This window comes from Lagopus leucura, unplaced genomic scaffold (assembly GCF_019238085.1).
Source record: "Lagopus leucura isolate 7727_CA_CO unplaced genomic scaffold, USGS_WTPT01 70-28_obj-0_obj, whole genome shotgun sequence".
NCBI classification, from domain to species: domain Eukaryota; kingdom Metazoa; phylum Chordata; class Aves; order Galliformes; family Phasianidae; genus Lagopus; species Lagopus leucura.
Window position 1 is genome coordinate 1 of NW_024964713.1, and position 20,339 is coordinate 20,339.

Genomic DNA, 20,339 nt, shown 5'->3' on the forward strand with positions numbered 1-20,339 from the left:
GGAATGGAATGGAATGGAATGGAATGGAATGGAATGGAATGGAATGGAGGCTGTGATGGCAGCATTCAGCTCTGTGCTAAGGCTGGGCCCTGCCTCCTTTCCTTGGTCCCCTTTTATTCCTTTGGCAACACCTGCAAACAGAAGTGTTACTGCAAGGTGGAGGGAGCAAACAAGAAGTAAAACAGTTTGTAATTTCTACGGTCCCAGCCCTCCTGTGGCTCTCGTGTGGGATCCTTGAGCACTTGTTGCTCTGGAATGTGAAAATCAGGCTGAGGTGGGGGTGACAGCAGTGCTGCTTCAGCCTGCCTTGTGCACCAAACCCCAGAGGCAGCGTATTTAATTCGAACTTTCTAAGCGCAGCAAAGCAGCGGTGGCAGAGGGGAGGAAAAGCTCCGGCTGCGTGCAGCGATCCTGTGGTAAGGAGAGAGAGCAGGACTGGACTCCTTGCAGGCAGAGCTAAAACATTTTGCCCCGCAGCCGGCTTCCCATCGTGCCGCCTGCAGCCGCCCAGAATCCCAGTCCCGTAAGGTGACGAGGAGGTGACGGCTGAGCCGCTGCCTCCTCCCCCCTTCCTGGCTGCTTCCAGCCAGCGCTGCTGGGAAAGGGACACAAGGCGTCCCCTTCAGCGCTTGCTTTTGCAAATACCGGCGCAGGCACGGAGAGGCGGGCGGTGTTGCAGGAGCCGGGCAGCCGCAGGACGCAACAGCTTCTCCCCTCGTTCCTTGCCGTCTCTCGAGGACCTGGGACCCGCTGCGTGAAGCCCAAAAGGTGTGTGGAAAAGAGGGGGAGGGCAGCGCTGGTGTCCTGGGGCTGCTGTGTCGCCGGGGGGATGTGACCGCAGTGCGAGGGCGAGGAGAGCAGAGCCGGGATCGGGGTGAGAGGGTGGACAGCACGGTGGCTCCCACGTGTTTGAGCCCTGTCGGCCCCATTGCACAGCGGTGGTGGGAGCCCTCTGTGCTCCCCCTAGCCCTGGCCCCTCTCCGGTACCCTCCGATGAAGCTCGCTGACGCCTTGCCAAAACCAACCCGCTCCTTGCTGCCGCTGAACAGAGCTGAGCATTATTCCACAGCGTGGCTGGAGGAGACCTGAGCGCAGCGTGGCGGCTCAGAATGGCTGCTCAAAGCCAGTGGCCTCGTGTGCGCCACAAAAAGCGGCTGCCCCATCAGTTCCCACCGAAGCCCCGTACTGTTTGGGGTGAGAAAAGCATTGCTGCCTTCCTTCACCTCTTCCTCTCCTCGGCCGCAGGTGCCCCAGCATGGAGCTGCTCCTGCTGGCACTGGTGCTGGCTCTGGCACCGGGAGGGACGACTGCAGCCCGCTGCCCTGCAGTCTGCGTCTGTGACAACCTCCGTGCACACGTCCTGTGCCTCAGCCAGAACCTGACAGCCATACCTGACACCATCCCCGAGGTGGGTGAGGAACCGTTGGGCATGGGAGGGGGTGAGCCACAGCCCCGCGGTGACACGGTGCTTTGCATGACCCACAGCTCACCAAGCAGCTGGACCTGCGGGGCAACAGCTTCAAGGTGGTCACAGCCGGAGCCTTCCTCAGCACGCCCTACCTCACACGCTTGGACCTGAGCAACAGCCAGCTGGAAAGGGTGGAGGAAGGGGCATTCCGGGGGCTGGGGCGGCTGCTTCACCTCAACCTGGCCTCCAACAGCATCGCTGTCCTCTACCAGGAAGCCCTGGACGGGCTGTCCTCCCTGCAGCAGCTCATCCTGCGGCAGAACAACCTGGAGGAAATGCAGCCGGGCGCTTTTAGCCGGCTGGCGTCCCTCACCCTCCTCGATCTGAGGGAGAACGCCTTGGTCTACCTCCCAGACATGGTCTTTCAGGGCCTGCAGAGCCTCAGGTGGCTCCGGCTGTCCCATAACGCCCTCCATGTGCTGGGCAGTGAAGCCTTCACGGCCCTGCCCGCCCTGCGCAGGCTCAGCCTGGACCACAACGAGCTGCAGGCGCTGCCCAGCGAGGCTCTGGCACGGCTGAGTGAGGCCACACGGCTGGAGCTGGGCCACAACCCCATCACCTACCTGGCTGAGGAGGCCGTGGCCATGGCCTCCCTCCAGCACCTCTCCCTGGAGCATGCGGCCCTGCAGGACGTGGCACCTGATGCCTTTTCCCACAGCCCCCTGCTGAGGACGCTGGATCTGGCACACAACCAGCTGCGGGGCCTCCCCGCCTTGGTGGGGGCTGGGGGGCTGGTGAGGATCAGCCTGGCCGGGAACCCCCTGCTCTGCTCCTGCCTCCTGCTCCCCTTCCACCGCTGGATGGGGCGGGCAAGAGTGCAGACAGAGGGGACCTGCGTGGCCCCCGCAGCCCTCCAGGGCCGACCCCTTGACTCCCTGCGGCCCTCTGAGATGAAGTGTGGGCAGCCCCAGGTGCCCGTCCCCAATCCCACTGTGCCCTGGGTGCAGACTGGGGGAACCACGAGTGGGCCATGCCCCATGGGCTGCACCTGCTCCCCTGAATTCCACCACGCAAACTGTGAGAACAGAGGCCTGCGGAAGATCCCTCGTGGCTTCCCCACAGACACCCAGCTCCTCGACCTACGCCGAAATGCCCTGGGCATGGTGCCTGCGGGTGCCTTCCTGGGCCTGAAGGAACTGGTGTCCCTCCACCTGCAGAGCTGTGGTATCACAGAGCTGCACCCTGGGGCGCTGCGGGGTCTGCCCAGCTTGGTCTACCTCTACCTCTCTGACAACCAGCTCAGCACCTTGGTGCCCACTGCCTTTGAGGGGGTCCCACAGCTCGCCTACCTGCACCTGGATCACAACGCCTTCATGCAGGTGCCCTCGGGTGCCTTCCAGCTCCTGCCCAACCTCTTCTCCCTCCACCTTCAGCACAATGCCATTGGGGAGCTGGCCAAAGGTGACCTGGCAGGGTTGGCGGGGCTGCGCTGGCTGAGCCTGGCTGGAAATGTCATCAGGAGCATTGGCCCTGCTGCCCTGGCTGCCACAAAGATGCTGGAGAAGCTGCACCTGGAGAGGAACTCCCTGGAGGAGGTACCCACATCATCTCTGCAGCACCTGCCTGCCCTGACCGAACTGAAGCTGTCCCGAAACCCCATTAAGGACATCAGGGATGGCGCCTTCCTGCCGGTGGCTGGGAGCCTGCAGCACCTCTATCTGGACAACATGGGGCTGGAGCAGGTGCGTGTGAGCAGGGGACAGGCCCCTGTAGGAACCTCTACCCCCTGAAAGTCCCCAGGCTCCCAAAGCTTCGGGAGACACTCCACAGCTCAGCCAGGGGGAGAAGCTTCCTTGTGCTGGGATGGAGCTGTGTCTTGCTTCTGCCTCCCCCCCCAGCTGACCTGGGACAGCCTCACTCCCTGTTCATTAAAGACAGCAAATGCTGGCAGGGTACAGATCATTCCTGTAACCCTTCTTCAAACCGCTCCTTCCTCAATCCCAATTTCTCCTCTTTTGATGATCCCTCCTGTAGGACTCCTATGCTATAACCCTGAATTTCTCCTTGTCAAGAATTTGGTGCTAATACCGATCTCACACAGACCATGCACCTCTTAACAGTGCCCAGATCACTCTATGACCTGTACATCATCTTCTTCCCAGAAACATTGGGTAGGATCTAGTGAGTCCTAGAACACAACCCATAGTCACTGCTGATTAGAGCTACTCTTTCATGGGTGCTCCAAATTCAGGACAGGCTCTCAGCTCTCCAGCGTGGCTGTGAAGCAGAGTTTGCTCCTCTTAACAGTGATCCCCTTGCCACACTCTTGTTCTATTGCAGATTTCCCCCAGTGCCTTTGCTGGACTTGGACCCAAGATCAAAAGCCTGCATCTGGAGAGCAACAAAATGAGCAACATTCCTAACATGAGCAACTTCACAGGGCTGGAAATCCTCAATCTGAGGGACCTGCCTTTCCACTGCGACTGCCGGCTGCTACCATTGTACAGGTGAGTGCTGTGAGGGGACACAGTCACAGGGACACTCAGAGCTGCCCAACTGGTGACATGGGTTCAGCAGGGAGGTCTAGCCCACAAATACACATCTGTGTGGCAAAAAGAGTGTAAGAAGAGCAGTGATGCACTGGGATGAGCAGATATTCCAAGCCTAGGCAGGGGAGGCCCTGAGCAAGAGGTTTTGCAACAATTCATACCCGCTCACATGCAGTTTTGCCTCATCTTTTGCTCCTCCTCTGATTTTCTGCCTCATTTCCAGGTGGATTAAGAAACTCAACTTGCGTACTGGGGCCACCTGCGCATCCCCTGCAGAAGCCCAGGGGCAGAAGGTGAAGTTTTCCACCACTTTCCAAAACTGTCCCGGCTGGAGAGCCAGAGGAGCCAGTGCTGACAAGTCTAAGGCTGCAAGGAAACCCAGCAAGAAGAAGAGATCAGAAAAAGCACCATCCAGAGGCTTCAGGAAAAACAAAGCTTAGGAAACGTATGCGAAGTGCTACAGGGTTGTACCTACAACATGGTCAGAGCAGTCTTCTGGGCTTGTCCTCACTGCAGCAACACAGAGCTTGTACAGGGTATGAAGGAGAGAGCTTGGCCACAGTGGAGTGATGCTGACCTGTCCTGGCCAAGTATGACAGATGCAAGGTTTGTCTTTGCAGACCACAGAGGCACATTATCCTGTAAAGGACTTGTGTAAAAGCTTCTGCAGTGTCTGCCATGTGCTTTATCTCACGACTCCAACAGCACAGCCATATGCTTGCTTTACCTTCACAAGCCTTCAAGAGCCGAGCGGAAAAGCTGGAATTCACAAATGTTCTTTCTCCTTGACTGCTTTCAAAGGTTCAGAAATGCTGAAACAGACTGGAAACAGCTCTAGCATCCCATGCTGGCTCAAATCTTAGAGGAGAAAACTTAAAAATTTTCATCAGAGAAAACACTGCCTGAATTCCCAGCTGCTCCTTAGAATTAAAACAAAAGCAGATTGAAATCGTTCTCCTTTTTGCAAAGTTTGATCAGTGGTTCACCCATCCCATTCATAAGCAGCGTACCTGGCCTATTCCCTACAACAGGCCATAGGTTGGCACCACTGGGAGGGGAAGAGAGGAAACACTCTGCTTTTGCCCCAGAACAGGATCCCCCTGCAGGGGGTTTGCAGGGACACCCCCTTCCCTGCCTTCATTAACACCCCACAACAGGCTGCTTCCATAACACTTTTCTATTGGCCCTTTTTGGGCCAGAAGTTTCCTCAGAGAGCCAGGGAGATATTTACAGGGCAGACTGCAATGGCCCAGTTCACCCATCAGCTTTGACACTGATCCTCCACAATTTTTTCACTTGTATTTCACTCTCTCCCGTGTTTACTAACTAGTTTTGCCATCATTGCCATTTTATTATGATTATTTTGTCAAAAAGCACTTTCCAAAGCACGAACTATTTTGGCACTGCAGGCTCTTGCCTGGAAACTGGAGAGGGGCGCGTGGACAAGGCAGCCATTTCATGACTAAGACACTGTCCTGCACAGCTGTCATTTCCCTGCAGCATTTGACAAGGCAGATGTGCTGCAGCCACACAGGGCCTGTAGCACCACAGACAAGACAGGCACTTCCCCACCTGTACAAAGCTCACAGGAGTATTTAGAAAGCTTCTTTGTCTCTGTTGCTACTTGACCTTTCCGATTTGTTCTTCTGCTCCCCAGTTTGGGTTGCCCTAGTATTCTGGAAAACATGACGCAAGCCTTTGGCTTCTTCCTTCATTTAATCCACAGGGCCTTAGGATACATATTGTTGATCAAATTTACAGTAGAACTACTAAAAAATAAAAATCTCAAACTGTGCACCATACACACTGCAGTTCTGGGTTCCAAAGCAAGAAGTGATGGTACACAAAGAGCTCTCTTGCTCTCTTAAGAGGCATCATCATTCCTTTTCCCTTTTCACCTTTTCCACTCTTCCTCTCCTTCCCAAAGGCAGCGGCTGCACCCAGAGAGCACAGCACAGCAGCTGATTCCCTGACACGTGTGACCTGCACACATCATCTCAAATCACATCTTTGACACCTCCAGCTGCAGCTGAGAGCCCAGATTGCCCTCTTGTGTTTTGGCAGCCTCTGTCCCCATCAGCGGTTTCTGCTCGAAAAGATGCCTTTGGGGCAGGGAGCACACTGCCAGCAGCTACCCATTCATGCTCCTCTGCAAGCCTGAGGCTTTTCTGAGTCTATTTGCTAAGGCTTAAAGTTAAAGGCCTGGGGGCAATCTTCTTGCTCACCAAGAAAGCAGAGATGTGATGATGCAGGGTGGCCTGCCACAAAGAGAGAAGGCCCCTCTAAGTCTTCTACTTCTCACTGACAGGACCTTTCCCAAAGGGCCACAGATGAAGTGAGGCAACCGCAGGACGCTCCAAGATCAGTCTGTGTCCTCCTGCTTTATGCTGCTGATAGGAACAGGAAGCTCTGTGGTTTCAAACTCTGCCTCCAAGGGGTCGATGGTTTCTTCTTTCACCTGCACAGCAATGACTAGCAAAGGAAAAAGAGAAGGGGAAATCAATACAGGGAAAGCCAGTGTGGTCCACCTTCTATCTGTCCACGCAAAGCTGAAATTAAGCCTTTATGAGCAGCAGGAACTCTTCTGAGACCCCACCCCATGCACACCAAGCACCCTACCCAACCCCCTTCCCCAGCACCACAGAGCTGCACATTGCTACAGGGTCAAGTCACGCATTTCCTTACTCTCGTCAGGTGCTGGATCTGGCAAAGCTTTGCTGGAAGCTTTTGCTTCTCGCTTTAGCCGTGAGACGGGAGGCTTCTTGACCGTCTGCTTGATGGTGCGGCTTTTGGCAGGTAACTTTTTTCCTTAAGAAAGAGATAACAAAGCATAGGAAAATGTGCACTTCTTTCCCCTGCTAGATCAGCACCCCAGCTCCACTGAGAAGCCACAGGCCAGGGACCAGCGCAACCAACCAGCAAACTACACCATCATTAGCTGCCAACTGGTTACTTAAAAAAAAAGGAAAGGAGCTACTGAAGAAGAACTCTACATTCATCATTTCAACGTATGCTCCTCCGTGTTGTCCTTCATTAGAGATAATGGACTTCAGGATGTGCTTAAATTCCCAGGAGCTGGTCCTGTTGGAGTCCATGCAAGATTTGCTTACCTGTCTGGGTCTAGCCCTAGGAAATGGGCACGGTGGCTCCAGGGCATGGACACTGTAGCACTGATATTTTCAATTTTAGCTGACGTTTTTACTTAGGTTCAGTGTCTGTGTACTCTTTAGATGTCCATTCCTCTCCACCCCCCAGGAATGAACTCCTTGCCCGTCTATGCATGACTTGCCATATCTACTGCAACAACGACAGCAACAAGGACAAGGTAGAACAGTGACACAGTCCAGCCCCACTACTGGCCTCTTCAGCCATCTGAAGGCTTTCTTTCCTGCAGCACAAAGCAGCCACGGCTGCTTTCTGGCTGCCCTCCAGCTGTGGCCAAGAAACTCCCTCTCACCACAGACATGGTGGGAAAGCAGCACACCTCACGCCTGCAAACAAGCGCCATTTGTACCTCAGCCAACAGAAAAGACTGTGAGACAGAGCCTTCCCACACACGCACAGCGCTCTGCTCTTGGGTAATGGGGGCGAGTAAGAAGGATGAAGCTGAGCTGTCACACCCAGAGCTGACTGAGAGCAAACACAGCAAGACGAGGCCTCTCTCTCCTGCTCTGATCATACACAGGGTTCCTCTCACTGGGCCCAGCCTGCGAGCGAGCGGGAGGGCACTAATCAAACATCACTCACTCTTCTTTCCATAGGGTTTCTTCCTCTTCTTGGGCACCTCCTTGGCCTTCACTGGAGTTGTGAGCTCTGCCATAGAGACGAGAGGGAAACGAAAGCCAAGTCCCACAACCAGTAGGTAACTGGGATGAAGTGATATAAGCGAGAAACAAGATACACCCGTCCCCCCGAGTCAGCGCCCTCTTCCCCAGACAACCGGCTGAGGGGAAAGCAAGGCCCTAGTGCAGCTGTTGTCTGTGCTTCCACGTGAGGGCACAGGGTGACAGGCTGGGGCAGCACAGGGGAGAGAGGCCTAGTGCACGTTGGGCAGGAACAGGCAGAGAAAATGAGCTCTGTCGCTTGGATGCAAAAGGAAGTAATCTGCAGAGGTGAGGCAATGGCCTCCCTGTGACAAGGAAAGGAACAAACTCTTGAGAGGGAAACTCTTACCTTTCACACAGTCAGAGAAATTATGAGATAAGGGAGCGGTGCCCGAGGTGCCCCTGCTACCTGGCTAAGGCTGTAGTGTGCTTAGTAAGAGGGAGCTGTGCAGGGACAGGACCACCTGAACTCTACCCAACTTCAGCACAAGCAGCTCTCTGTTGGTGTGCAGGTGGGGATGCCGAGGGGACCCTGAGCCAACCTCAAACCTCAGGTTGTTTTCTCCTCACCACAGACTCCTTCCTCTGCCAGTTGCAAGCTTGTGCGGCTGTAGAGAAGGACTTGTGGGAGCCAGCACAGCCCAAGCTGTCAAATGGGCCAAAACGAGGAGCCGCTCACAGACAAGGAGGGAGGACACCTTTGCCTCCAGCATCAGAAACCAGAGTCAAGTCTTCACTCACCTGGAACAACAGGCGGCTGAAGCTGGTAACCTGTCAGCTCGCACCACCCCACAGGATAGATGTCTGGAGACTCACAGTCCACCCACTGGTCATACTCGTTGTCCCAGCCATCAAAATGGATGCTGAGGAGGCGGTGCACTACACGCTTCACCGTGGCCACACATATGAGCCGGGGTTCCATCAGATCCACTGCTTCCACCTTCATGCCTGCCTTGAAGCCGTGGTTTGGGCAGTCCTGAGTGCATTAAAAACATAAAGGAAAACTCAAGACAATTGCATCCAGACCAAAGCCATACTGGACAGCAGTTCCCTGCAACAGCTACAGGCTTGCCTACAGCAAGCAGAAAGAAAAAGCCCACTCTCAAGCCTGAACACAGGCAGAAATTGCAGACGGAGGCTGTAGGATCTCCCTCCCTCTCTCCCTGCAGACCTTCAGAAGCCATCTGGACGTGGGCCTAGGCACCCTGCTCTAGGTGTCTCTGCTCAAGCAGGTTGGACCAGATGTACGCAGAAGCCCCTTCCAGCCTCAACCACTCTACAACAGACAGAACTCTTGTGGCCTTTCTTGCTGACTACAAACACATCTCTTCTCCTGGGCAGCACTCACTGTGTTGAAGAGCCGTGCCGGAACAGATCTGGATTTTGTCATTTCCAGGTAACTTTCCCAGTTGAAAGTCTTTGCATCTTGGCCTGAAGGAGGAAGAAGAGGTCAGAGAAAAAACACAACCACCGGGCAGATCAGCTGAGAGAAAAGGCAAGAAAGAAGCACAGTAGCTACCTCCAAAGCATGTGAATCTGATTTGGACATACTCTTAGACTACAGATTCCATGGCAGTCCAGCACCTCCCTCCAGTGGGCAGAGAGAAAAGATGCAACACTCATGTCAATCATATATCAGACCACAGAAATAGGTGAGGAGAAACAATCAAGAAGGGATTTGATCGCACATGGAAAGCAAACCACTAAAAGCAATCTTTATCCCACCCACAGCAACATCAAAGGAAGACAGAACAGCACTACACAAAATGCTGCAACACACATTCAGAGTAGGCCTTTTTGGGCATGGCCAGGTGAGGCAGTAAAATCCACTCTTAGAGGGATGGCATATCAGACTCGATTTATTTGTGCAAGAAGAGGTGGCTCCTGCCATTTCTAGTGGTCCGAGTCACAGAGCAAGAGCTCTCGTTATCACTTCCCAGCGTTGTTATCCTTTACACCGCTGGTTATTCACCTGGAATTGTACACCTGTCCCCATGATCCTTCAGGTGCTAAACTAACAGTGATGCCCTCTGGAGACGTTCCTTCATTTCACCAAGACTCGGTACTGAGGGAGAGCTTTTCCTCCAGTCAGCTAGATCTCCAAAACCAGGAAGGGTGGAACTCAGAGGTTTTGATTCATCTCAATCTGCCACTTCCCAGAAAAGCCCAGTCCAGCAGATTCTGCGCACAGGTTTTTGCCACAGGCCAGAATCCAAATCTCACCTTTTGGAGGGGTCAGATCAATGTTGTTCTTCTGACAGAAGTTGGCAGGGAAGATGGCATGTGAGGAAGCGTGATAGCAGAACCAGTCAGAGCCATCATCAGATGTGGCTCCATCAATGCTGATCATGAGATATCCATCCAGGAGCACCTAAGATAGGAGTGAAAGGCAAAAGTGCTCTCAAGTCTCTCCTTTCAAAAGATCTCACAGCACCCACAGCTGAACCACCATTGCCACTAGACAGTGAAATGCAGTATTTTTTAGTGTATTTTAGTATATTTTAATAGATTTTAGTATATGCTCCAGGATCCACAGAAGCTTCTCCTGATACGTCAGCCAGCATAAGCTAATCCTCAGAGCAGCAACTGCTGCAGGACTGGAACTGACACTATCAGTTTTATGAGATAGGATCTTTCCTACTGCATGCCGAGGTGTGAAGGTTGTTGCCAGTCACACACCTTGGACAGTTAGCTCATAGATCACACATGCTCATCTTCGTGCTGTTCAGGTAGGTGTGAATGGCCAGCTACTGATCTCATCAGCCTGCCAGACCTCTGAGCTAATGCCCCAGTTCACACCCTCCATATCCTAGCTGCCCACCTTTCTCTTGACAGCTCCACTTTACAGCTCTCCTGTCTCCCAGGCAAAATTCTACCCAGTCCTATCCATTTGCAAAGACCTGAGGAAAGGCTGGAATGTCTCAGATAAAGCCAGAAGACCTCTTCCCCACCCAAAACTTACCTTGCAAACAGTGGCCACACAAATGTTGCCCAGATTCAGAGGGTCAATGGCCTCCAGTTTCATGCCTTCCTCAAACCAGCCACCTTCAGCATATACAGCACGAACCTACAGGAGAGCCCACAACACCAGGTACTGTCAGGGGTGTGGGACAGCCCCATCCTGACACCAACTGCCCCAGATGCAAACCGGATTAACACAAGAAGGGAGGGGAAATAAAGAACTAAAATACAGTGTAAGGAGGCAGACAGCACAATACTGCCCTTATGCCAGCAAGTTGCTGCCAAGACTCAGGCCAGACCGAGCATCTGGCTATTGCTCTGCAGCAGTCTCCTTCTGATCTCAGGCCCCACCTGTTTACTCCCACTCAAAACTCTGAGCATCTGCTCACTACTCAGTTGAGCTCCTCAATCTGAGGCCATCTTTTAGTTTTCCTGCCTTATTATTCTGACTTTCCCCTGCCTTGACACCCCAAATACTTCACTGTCCTATAGCTGTGAGGGGAACAGACCAATCACCCTTAACTGCCCACAAAGCAACATATACTCAAGGAAGTGGCATCACTGCTCCCTGTGTTGTAGCCATGGCAGAAAGCAAGACCTGTCCTACCTTCTTAAACAGGTAGGGAACAGCATCGCAGTAAATCTTCCGGAAGGTGGGGTGGTTTGCCATGTCACTGCGCTTTTCTTCTGGAAGGAATGGGGAAAAAAAACACAAAAGAAGTGAGAAACCTGCAGCAAATGCAGCAAGAAAACATGCTGGCTATCAGTTATCTGTGAGAACTCAAAAGCTAAAGAAGATCAGATCAGATGAATAATACAGGTCAATCCCTCTACATCTTCCTCTAACAGGCTGTGATACAGAGCTCATACAAAAACAAATGCCTGATCTTCCACCACGATGGGACTGGTGTTAACAGTAGAGCCGGGCAGCAATAGCAAAGCAAAAGATGCATGTGGGAGCCTGATCCCTACCTGTCTTCTTCATGCTGTGGCCCACTCTCCGTGACCAGCCCACAGGATGGATGAGGGGACTCCACATGTGGCACCAGAAGTCATCATCGCTGTCACCATCTTCATAGAGGAGTCTCAGTCTACCCCCGATGACAGTGTCCACCACTGCCATGCGTGTCTGGGACACGTGGTTCTTATCCACCACCTCCACCCGCATGCCCTGCCGGAACGGGTACTTCATGCTCTCTGCCATCTGGCAACAACAAGAAGAGGTGAGGCGATTGCACACAGTGCCTTCCTTCCCCAAAGGCTTCAAAGAAACGGCTTTCCCCTTCACACACACTCTGCTCAGCTCATTTCACTGCCCAAAGCTGCCCAAATCTCTGGCAAGTGTTGCATGGGGCTGAATTCAGCAGAGGCACAGGGAGCTGCCAGCCCCACAACATGACAGCATGGCTGGGCACATCCACCTTAAACCTCCCTTGGTCCTGTGGCTTTACAACAGGTACCGCAGACCAGGAGCCATGCTTAGCCAGCATGTGGAATATTATGGAAGGTGAGAAAAACATCACTTCTCTGTTCAGCAGGAACTGAATGGGGAGTTGCGTGCCTTTTTCAGCCCTAAGAGAGGCCATAAAGGTTTCAAGGGTGGGAACAGAGAGGTACAGCTTCCCAAAGGATAATAGGATTTTCAGTAGACTTCAAGAGGTCAGGTCCTTATTTTCGCTATCTTACTGTGATCAAAGGTTGAGCAACATGATAAACCACCTGCCAACTCTACCTCCAACACTGGAGTTATGCTACAGACAGACCCAATGAGTCACTGGCTGCCTTCTGATGGACTATTTGGAGACCTGCAACTTGTTGATAACAGCCTATCTGTACTCACCTGCAAATACCCAAAGGGACTTATAGAACACCTGACTTTTTGGCACTGGAGATCTCAGAGTGCTACAGAATTACTCAGAGCACTCTCAATGGACTCTGACACTTCAATCAGCCTAAACTGAATGCCCATCTTTGAAGGGAAGGTGCTCCCCATTTCTGCTCAGCAGGTGGGAGTGGAATGCTGGGAGAAGAAACACACAGACAACATCTGCCTGCCTCCACCACCTTCCATAGCGTGAGCTCTCTGCTGTGTTCCAGGAACAAGCAGCAAAAACCATCTCAGCTTCCTGAGAAGCAATAAAGGAAGCACTGCCTTCACCAAGGTCTCACCTTGATGTGGAAATCCACCGGGATGGTCCTGGCTCCCACCAATTTTTTCATGAGGTAGCTTCTCCAGTCAGTGTACTTGGCATGGATAGCTAGACATGCATAAGGGAAAAAGCATCTCTTTATGACCAAAGGACTGTGCTACACCCTTCCTCTTCAGTGAGGAGAGTTCATCTGTACGAGAAGGCTTTCACACTCCAACACTCTCTGCTCTCAGACAGACTCTACTCTGCAGCTCACCCTCACGATGGCCTGTGAGGGATCACCACCACAGAAGGGACTGCGCCAAGCTGACATCCAGCTCCACCCATCTGGATGTGGAAGTGGTATTACAGGGAACATGTAAGTCATACCAAAGAAGCCCACTTGCCAGAATCTTGCTAAACTAGCCTCCTTCTCCTAACTGCTAGCTGAGCAAGAACTGGAGCCAGTGTGTCGCTCAGAAACAGCATCCAAGATGAACCTCCAAAAACTAAACATAGTTTCTGTGAAGGTCAGAAGGAAGAAGGACTACATTCATTAGGATCCCTTCACAGATGTGACACAGCAGCTCGGCACCCAGCAGCCCCCGGGTCAGCCACACGGAGATGCAGGCTGAACAACCCCAACTGTCACAGCAGAGCACAAGTAGAGCTGTGGGTAGGAGTGCCCATCCCACTGTACCATGCATAACCAAAGGCAGCCAAGCCAGTGTTCTGGGCTCTCTTGTCCCACACTCACTTTGCGGTGGCACCAGGATCTTGCTGTTGATGGCACACCAGCCGATGGGATGAATATCCACTGTGCCTAAATTGCACCAGAAGTCATGGCCATCATCATTCTCAAAGCCCTCATATCGCAGAAGGGCCCTGTATCCTGTCAGGATAGAGAAGACAACCAGAGAAAGGCATCAGGGACATAATTTCTCTTCTCTGTCTTGGGTACTACAGGTTTCTTCCCTACAACAAGGAATTCAGAACTCCGCACAGGTTATCAGAGCTTCTCCAACCATTATGGAGGTGGAACAGTCCTTGCAAAGGACCCCAGCAACCAGAAAAGGAATCAGATGCTGTCTTCCTCCCTCTTCTATACCACGGTATTTCCTGTTCCAAAATCCCTCAGCAATTTCTTTCTATGAAGAAAGGTTGAGGGAACTGGACTTGTTTAGCTTGGAGAAGAGAAGGCTCTGGAGGGACCTCATTTTGGCCTTCCAGTTCTTGAAGGGAGCTTATGAATGGGAGGGAGAACGGCTGTTTACAAGGGCAGGTAGAGATAGGACAAGGGGGAATGGTTTTAAACCGAAACAGGAGGTTTAGGTTAGATATTAGGGGGAAGTTTTTCACCCAGAGGATGGTGACGCACTGGAACAGGCTGCCCAGAGAGGCTGTGGATGCCCCATCCCTGGAGGCATTCAAGGCCAGGCTGGATGTGGCTCTGGGCAGCCTGGTCTGCTGGTTGGCGACCCTGCACATAGCAGGGGGTTGAAACTCAATGACCACTGTGGTCCTTTTCAACCCCGGCCATTCTATGATTCCATGAATTGCTGAGCTCCAAAGAGCTGATGCTTTACATGACCAGCTCTGTTCTTCTCACTCAAGTTTCCCCCAGCAGTCAGCTGTGCCTGGCTGCTGGCATTTGCACTGGAGGCATACCTACAGTCTGGATGACGGATGCAATCCAGTACACTCGGCTGGGGAGCACAGCATCACTGTTCAGCACCTCCACTTTCATACCTTTCACCACGTCATCCCACTGATCAAAGAGCGGCACCTAAAGAATAGAGGCAGCCACAATGGCAAAGGGACATTGGCAGTCTGAGCACTTTCACCTTAGACAAAAGATTTGCATGCTTCATCCCTCCTGTACCTGCCAGCAGCAACCAAACTGTGACCAACGTTTCATTGGGGTGTTTATAGAAGATCCCAAGAGGTAGAAAAGTATTCTTTCATTGCTGGCTGTTCTACCATCTCAAATTAGGAGAGCTGCTCTGAAAGTAATGCCTCCTACTTCATTACTTGGCCCACAGTGATACAGCAGCAGAGGCTGTACCTTCCTGCCAACATTCCATCCCATTCTGTTGCCGCGTGACAGAGGGCAGCAGAGGGGCAGTTTGACAAAATGACATCTGACATGGAAGTGTGGATGAAGCAAAGGTGTGTCACTGAATTCCTCCATGTGGAAAAAACTGCACCCACTGACATTCATTGATGATTGCTGAACAGTTGCAGAGAGTAAACAGTGGATGTGAGCATAGTGAGGTGTGGGTACTGCATTTCAGCACAGGAGACAGCAATGTGAAAGACAAGCCAGGTCCCAGATAGCCATGTATTGCTGCCACACCACAAAATGAAGAGTGTCTCCATCAGCTCATCTCTATGATTCAGCTAATGGTGGTGACCAGGTTTTATAGTGCTTTGTAGTTGAGAATTTGCTCTACCAAATACTGTTCTTGTGCTCTTTGCATCTTTTGTAGTTTCCATGGAACTAAGAGGCATTACTTTTCAGGGTGACCTATCTTGCTGCCGTTCTATAGTATGAAAATCCCAAATCATCAATAAAATTGCCATCATCTTCCTGATCTATACTCAAAAAAACCAATTTTGTTAATACTAATCGCAGATCAAAACGCTAAAAAAAAAAAAGAAGCAAAAACAAAACACAGAACAAATTATTTTAACAGAGAGAGAATATAGCTGCTGCTATCCTTCCATTTTTTCTGCCTTGGCTCCTTGGCTCACAGGGCTTGCCAATCACTGTCAGAGGAAGCAGACCTGCTGGAGGAACAGTTATTGCTCCTCCTTGCACATCACTGCGTGTGGTACTTACCCACAGAAATCACAGAGGCAGCTGGGAACTGTCTGCCATCCAACCCAGTCAAACCCACCCCAGTAAAGACACATCACCACTGGCAGTACTCCTCTGCTTCCACCCTTGAAATTAAAGGTTCCCCCCACGGGACTCCCTCCCACTCGTGGCTGTGAGAAACCCCAGCTCCCTTCCTCACAAACAGTGCTCAAACAGGCCTCTCCCCAGGCCTCTCTCCACTCACCACCACAGAGCCCAGTGCATGCAACGTGTACCACGCACACTGTGAGGCACAGCAAAGAACTCACGTGTTTGAAGCAGCTGACTGGAGCTGCCTTGAAGCCATGTTCCTGCAGGTACTTTCCCCAGTCAAAGCCCAGGACTAGTGCTAGAAACAGACAACAGAAGAAAGTAAGGCAAAGAGCTTTATCTAAAAGCACACAGTACTCTATTACCTCCAGACCACAACATGCCACCACGCCACCCAGTGAGCAGGGACTCTGTATTCGAGTGCATTTTCCCTGAAGGGCAGCTAGATCCCATAAGTGGTGTCACTTGCTCTTGAGAAATGGAGTTTTGGGGCCACCTCTGGGGCTCCAACATCTCTGGAGAAATCAGAGTGAAGCATCTCGCAGTCACACCTCCTAAAGATGTACCTCCTCATGACTTGCCTACACTTACCATCCTGGCCTGTCAGCGTCCCATCTGCCAGCTGCCCTGTGCCCTGGGAATGGAGGAAGGCCCCGATCTTGGCAGACCAGGCTGCCTTGTGCAGGACTTTAGCTTTCTTCGTTGGCGGCTTCCCCTACAAAAGAAGGAACATTAGTGGAATAGGAAGAAAGAGAAGCTTGCAACTGGCCAGCAGGAGATGCACATCTCTCCAGAGACCATTTTCAGGTTACTACAGTGCTCTCAGGAACTAGAAGATACAACAAATAAAATATAACTATGTCCTTCCCCAGCTTCTAAGAAACAACACCTCTCAACTGCTATGCTTTTCCCTGGGGGCTTCATCGGAAATAAGAAACCACTGCTAATAGCAACCTGAGACCTCACTAGACAGCAAAAATCCATTCCTGTACACAGGGGCATTCTGCTCCATCCCCGGGGAAGGAGGATGGGTTTTAACTCACCTGCAGTCTGGCCAGGATGCTGGCCTTCTTGGAGTTCGAGGAGTAACTTCTGGAGCAGGAGACACTGCAGAAACGTTTGGTCTTGGAGAAGAAAGCCTCCCTGGTTCCCACAATCCCACACATCTCGCACACAGCTGAGAGGAAAAGCACAGAAACATGAGCAGTTAGCAGGGTCTATGCTTTACAAGTGACAGATCTAAGCCCAGGCAATCCCCACTGCACATAGCGGGTCCCCCATGTAATCCAGAACCTGCAGTCTCAGCCCAGTTCTGCTCCCAGAGCATACTCAGAAGGAAATCACACACCCTTTGCTTTCCACCAGCCCTCATTCCTTCCATCACACACACCAGAATGGGCACTACCTGGCTCAGAGCCACTGTCTTCTGTAATCCGGCCCGTGGGTGGCTGGTGCACAGGGGAGAGTGGAAGATCTCCAAGTTCCCGATCTGCCACCTCATCATCACTAGATTCTTCCAGACAGGAGCTGCTGTCACTGCCCATGCTGCTGTTGTAGCTCCGGATGCTGTCATAGCCTCCAAAGATGTCCAAGTCATCCTCTTCCTCCTCTTCCTCCTCCTCCTCACCTTCCTCCTCCACCCTCTCCAAAGATGAAGTTTTGTTGCTAGTGGAAGACACCACCTAACAAAAGAAACTGACTGCTTTCAAACAGACATTTTATGCCAAACATTCACAAGCTTGCCTTCACTGCTGGGAGGCCTTCAGGACCACAGAGAAGCCTTGGACTGTGCAAGAAATCCATGCAACAATCTCAAATTCAGGACTTTAAGGAATCACACAACAGCCTGGGTTGAAAAGGACCACAGTGATCATCGAGTTTCAACCCCCTGCTATGTGCAGGGTCTCCAACCAGCAGACCAGGCTGCCCAGAGTCACATCCAGCCTGGCCTTGAATGCCTCCAGGGATGGGGCATCCACAGCCTCCTTGGGCAACCTGTTCCAGTGCACCACCACCTCTGAGTGAAAAACTTCCCCCTAATATCTAACCTAAACCTCCCGTCTCAGTTTAAAACCATTCCCCCTTGTCCTTTCACTATCCACCCTCATAAACAGTTGTTCTCCACCCTGTTTATACAGTCCTTTCAAATATGGAGGCCACAATGATGTCCCCCCAGAGCCTTCTCTTCTCCAAGCTAATCAAGTCCAGTTCCCTCAACTTTTCCTCATAGCAGAGGTGCTCCAGCCCTCTCATCATCTTAGTGCCCTCCTCTGGACCCGCTCCTGGAGCTCCGCGTCCTTCCTGTACTGAGGGCCCCAGGCCTGGACGCAGTACTGCAGATGGGGCCTCACAAGAGCTGAGTAGAGGGGGACAATCACCTCCCTGTTCCTCCTGGCCACCCCTTCTTTAATGCAGCCCAGAACACAGTTGGCCTACCGGGCTGCAAGCGCACACTGCTGGCTCATGTCCAGCTTCTCATCCATCAGGACCCCTAGGTCCTTCTCTGCAGGGCTGCTCTTAAAGGGTTCTTCTCCCACTTTGTATAAATACGTGGGATTACCCCGGCCCAAGTGCAGCACCCTGCACTTGGCCTTGCTCCTCCTGCAACAAGTTCCCTTAGAGGAAGACTGTATGCTGTACGTTGCTTCCCAAGAGTAAAAAACACAGCCATGGAGCTGCAGCGACATAAAGTTTGAGGAATGTGGGATGAATGCAGGGAACTTCACAGGCACACTGACAAAGACGGAAAGAGCCCACGTCCTTCCAGCCACTGTCTCTTTCAACAACTGCACAGCAGTGCACACACCATCATCAAAGCCACTGTCAGCTTCCCATAGAGTACCAAGTTACACGCTCTGGCCACCAAAACTAACAAAACATCAGATTTTAGGATATACTACTTTTCTTTTCTGGAAGAGTGGTCGGGCACTGGAATGGGCTGCCCAGGGAAGTGGTGGAGTCACTGACCCTGGAGGTGTTCAAGGAACGTTTGCATTTGGTGTTGAGGGACATGGTTTAGTAAGCACTATTGGTGACAGGTGGATGGTTGGGCTGGATAATCTTGAAGGCCTTTTCCAACCTTGGTGTTTCTGTGATCAGCTGGCCAACTTTTTTCAGAGTTGAGTTTATGTCCTTTGGAAACTGCATAAACCAGAGCTGACCTCAGTTCAGAAGCTGTCTCAACAGGTCACCTTTTATTAAAGAGCCCTTCCCTACAACCACGTCTCTGCATCCGATCACACCTGGCATCCGGGCAGGCTCAGATCCTGAGCTGTTACCGTGAGAGCAGAGACACGGGAACTGAAGGAGCCGACCAGAAAAGCCTCAAGCTAAGAATAAGGGCAAAACAACCTGAGAAAAGGTGCTAGGAATTCGCAAGACAGCAGCAAGAAGACAGCATCAACACAGCGAGCACTGCAAGGGGAGGCACTAGGAACTGTGCAGCTCAGCCCCTTCTGTGCTCGCACCTCCCTTCAGCTCGCAGGAAGCAAAGAACTTCGGATCGCTGCTCCGGAACCAAAAGGGCCTGAAAGCAGAGACGCGCTACCGAGCGGGAACACCCGCAGTGCCCCCGTCTCTTCCCCACCCTCACGGCCCGCTGAAGCCACACCGGACGCCACACGGGGAGGCGGACCGCCCGCAAACAGCCGTTACACGGCCGCCACAGCCCGCACCGCGCGCCTCCCGCGGGACACGAGGCGGCCCGGGCCCCGCAGCCTGTGCTGTGGGGCTTTGCACAGCGCTCCGCTGTCGGAGCAGGAGGCCTCTGGCGGCGCCGTCCCGACCCCACCGCCGCTCACCTCCCCCTGCTGCTGTTGCTGCTCCTGCTCCATGGCTCCCAGGACGCTAGCCCGCCTCACGCGCGTGGAGCACATCCCCCCCAGCAGCCGCGCATCTGATTGGCCGCAGGTGGAAGAAAAGAAGCCAATCAGCGAAGAGCTTGTTCCCCCTGCGCTCCCCGCGGGGCACGACGGGAGGCGTAGTTCGATTTCCGCGAGAAGGCGGAAGAGCGTGGCGCCTTACGGCGGCCGCACCGTTCCATGTTTCCCGCCTTCCAAAGAGCAGCTGGTGATTCAACCTCAGCTTGCAATCATTTCATGCAAAGACAGCTTCCCTCCCCCCCACCGTAGAAAAGTACCGTGGTCTTAGTTGACCCACTAGCAACATCCCTCATCCCAGCTCCCAGTTAAGAGTAGGCAGGAAGCACTGTCTCTTCATATCTCTAGCATTTGTTGTCTTTCATGCCAAACTTTGGTTTATCAACTTCAATGTGTTGGCATAGTAGATAGAAAAAAAAAAAAAAAAAAAAAAAAAAAGAAAGAAAGAAAGAAAGAAAAAAGAATATTTCTACTCTGCTAAGACCCAGCGGTAAGTATCTAAACAACAAGGGATGGCTGATAGGGAGAGGGAGGGAGGGATTGCTTCCCTCTACTCTGCCCTTGTGAGACTCTGTTTGGAGTACTGTGTCCAAGCCTGGGGCCCCCAGTACAGGAAGAACTGCTGGAGCAGGTCCAGAGGAGGGTCACGCCGATGCTTGGAGGGCTGAAGCACCTCTGC

The 20,339-nt window shown here is 52.5% G+C and overlaps 2 protein-coding genes across 5 annotated transcripts; one reads left to right on the plus strand and one right to left on the minus strand.

Moving 5' to 3' along the window:
- The first annotated feature begins 26 nt into the window (after positions 1-26).
- On the plus strand, positions 27-4,906 carry CHADL (chondroadherin like). Of its 2 annotated transcripts, XM_042892220.1 has the most exons (5): positions 27-768; positions 1,246-1,408; positions 1,486-3,150; positions 3,749-3,915; positions 4,181-4,906. In XM_042892220.1, exons 2-5 carry the CDS (start codon positions 1,256-1,258, stop codon positions 4,395-4,397), a joined length of 2,202 nt encoding a protein of 733 aa, XP_042748154.1. In that variant the 5' UTR covers positions 27-768; positions 1,246-1,255; the 3' UTR covers positions 4,398-4,906. The 2 variants fall into 2 exon arrangements, with proteins under 2 accessions (XP_042748154.1, XP_042748153.1); XM_042892219.1 differs by lacking the exon at positions 27-768 and having other exon boundaries at positions 839-1,408.
- A 748-nt stretch (positions 4,907-5,654) lies between these two features.
- Positions 5,655-19,678, minus strand: L3MBTL2 (L3MBTL histone methyl-lysine binding protein 2). Of its 3 annotated transcripts, none has more exons than XM_042892217.1 (17): positions 19,583-19,678; positions 17,188-17,464; positions 16,826-16,959; positions 16,374-16,497; positions 16,001-16,080; positions 14,540-14,657; positions 13,629-13,763; positions 12,912-13,000; positions 11,715-11,946; positions 11,350-11,426; positions 10,744-10,848; positions 10,005-10,152; positions 9,130-9,212; positions 8,523-8,757; positions 7,705-7,770; positions 6,643-6,765; positions 5,655-6,429 (listed from the first exon to the last, which is right to left on the minus strand). In XM_042892217.1, the coding sequence occupies exons 1-17, from the start codon at positions 19,655-19,657 to the stop codon at positions 6,320-6,322; spliced, it is 2,211 nt and encodes a 736-aa protein (XP_042748151.1). In that variant the 5' UTR covers positions 19,658-19,678; the 3' UTR covers positions 5,655-6,319. The 3 variants fall into 3 exon arrangements, with proteins under 3 accessions (XP_042748151.1, XP_042748150.1, XP_042748152.1); XM_042892216.1 differs by having other exon boundaries at positions 11,350-11,429; XM_042892218.1 differs by lacking the exon at positions 7,705-7,770 and having other exon boundaries at positions 11,350-11,429.
- Between the last annotated feature and the right edge of the window lie 661 nt (positions 19,679-20,339).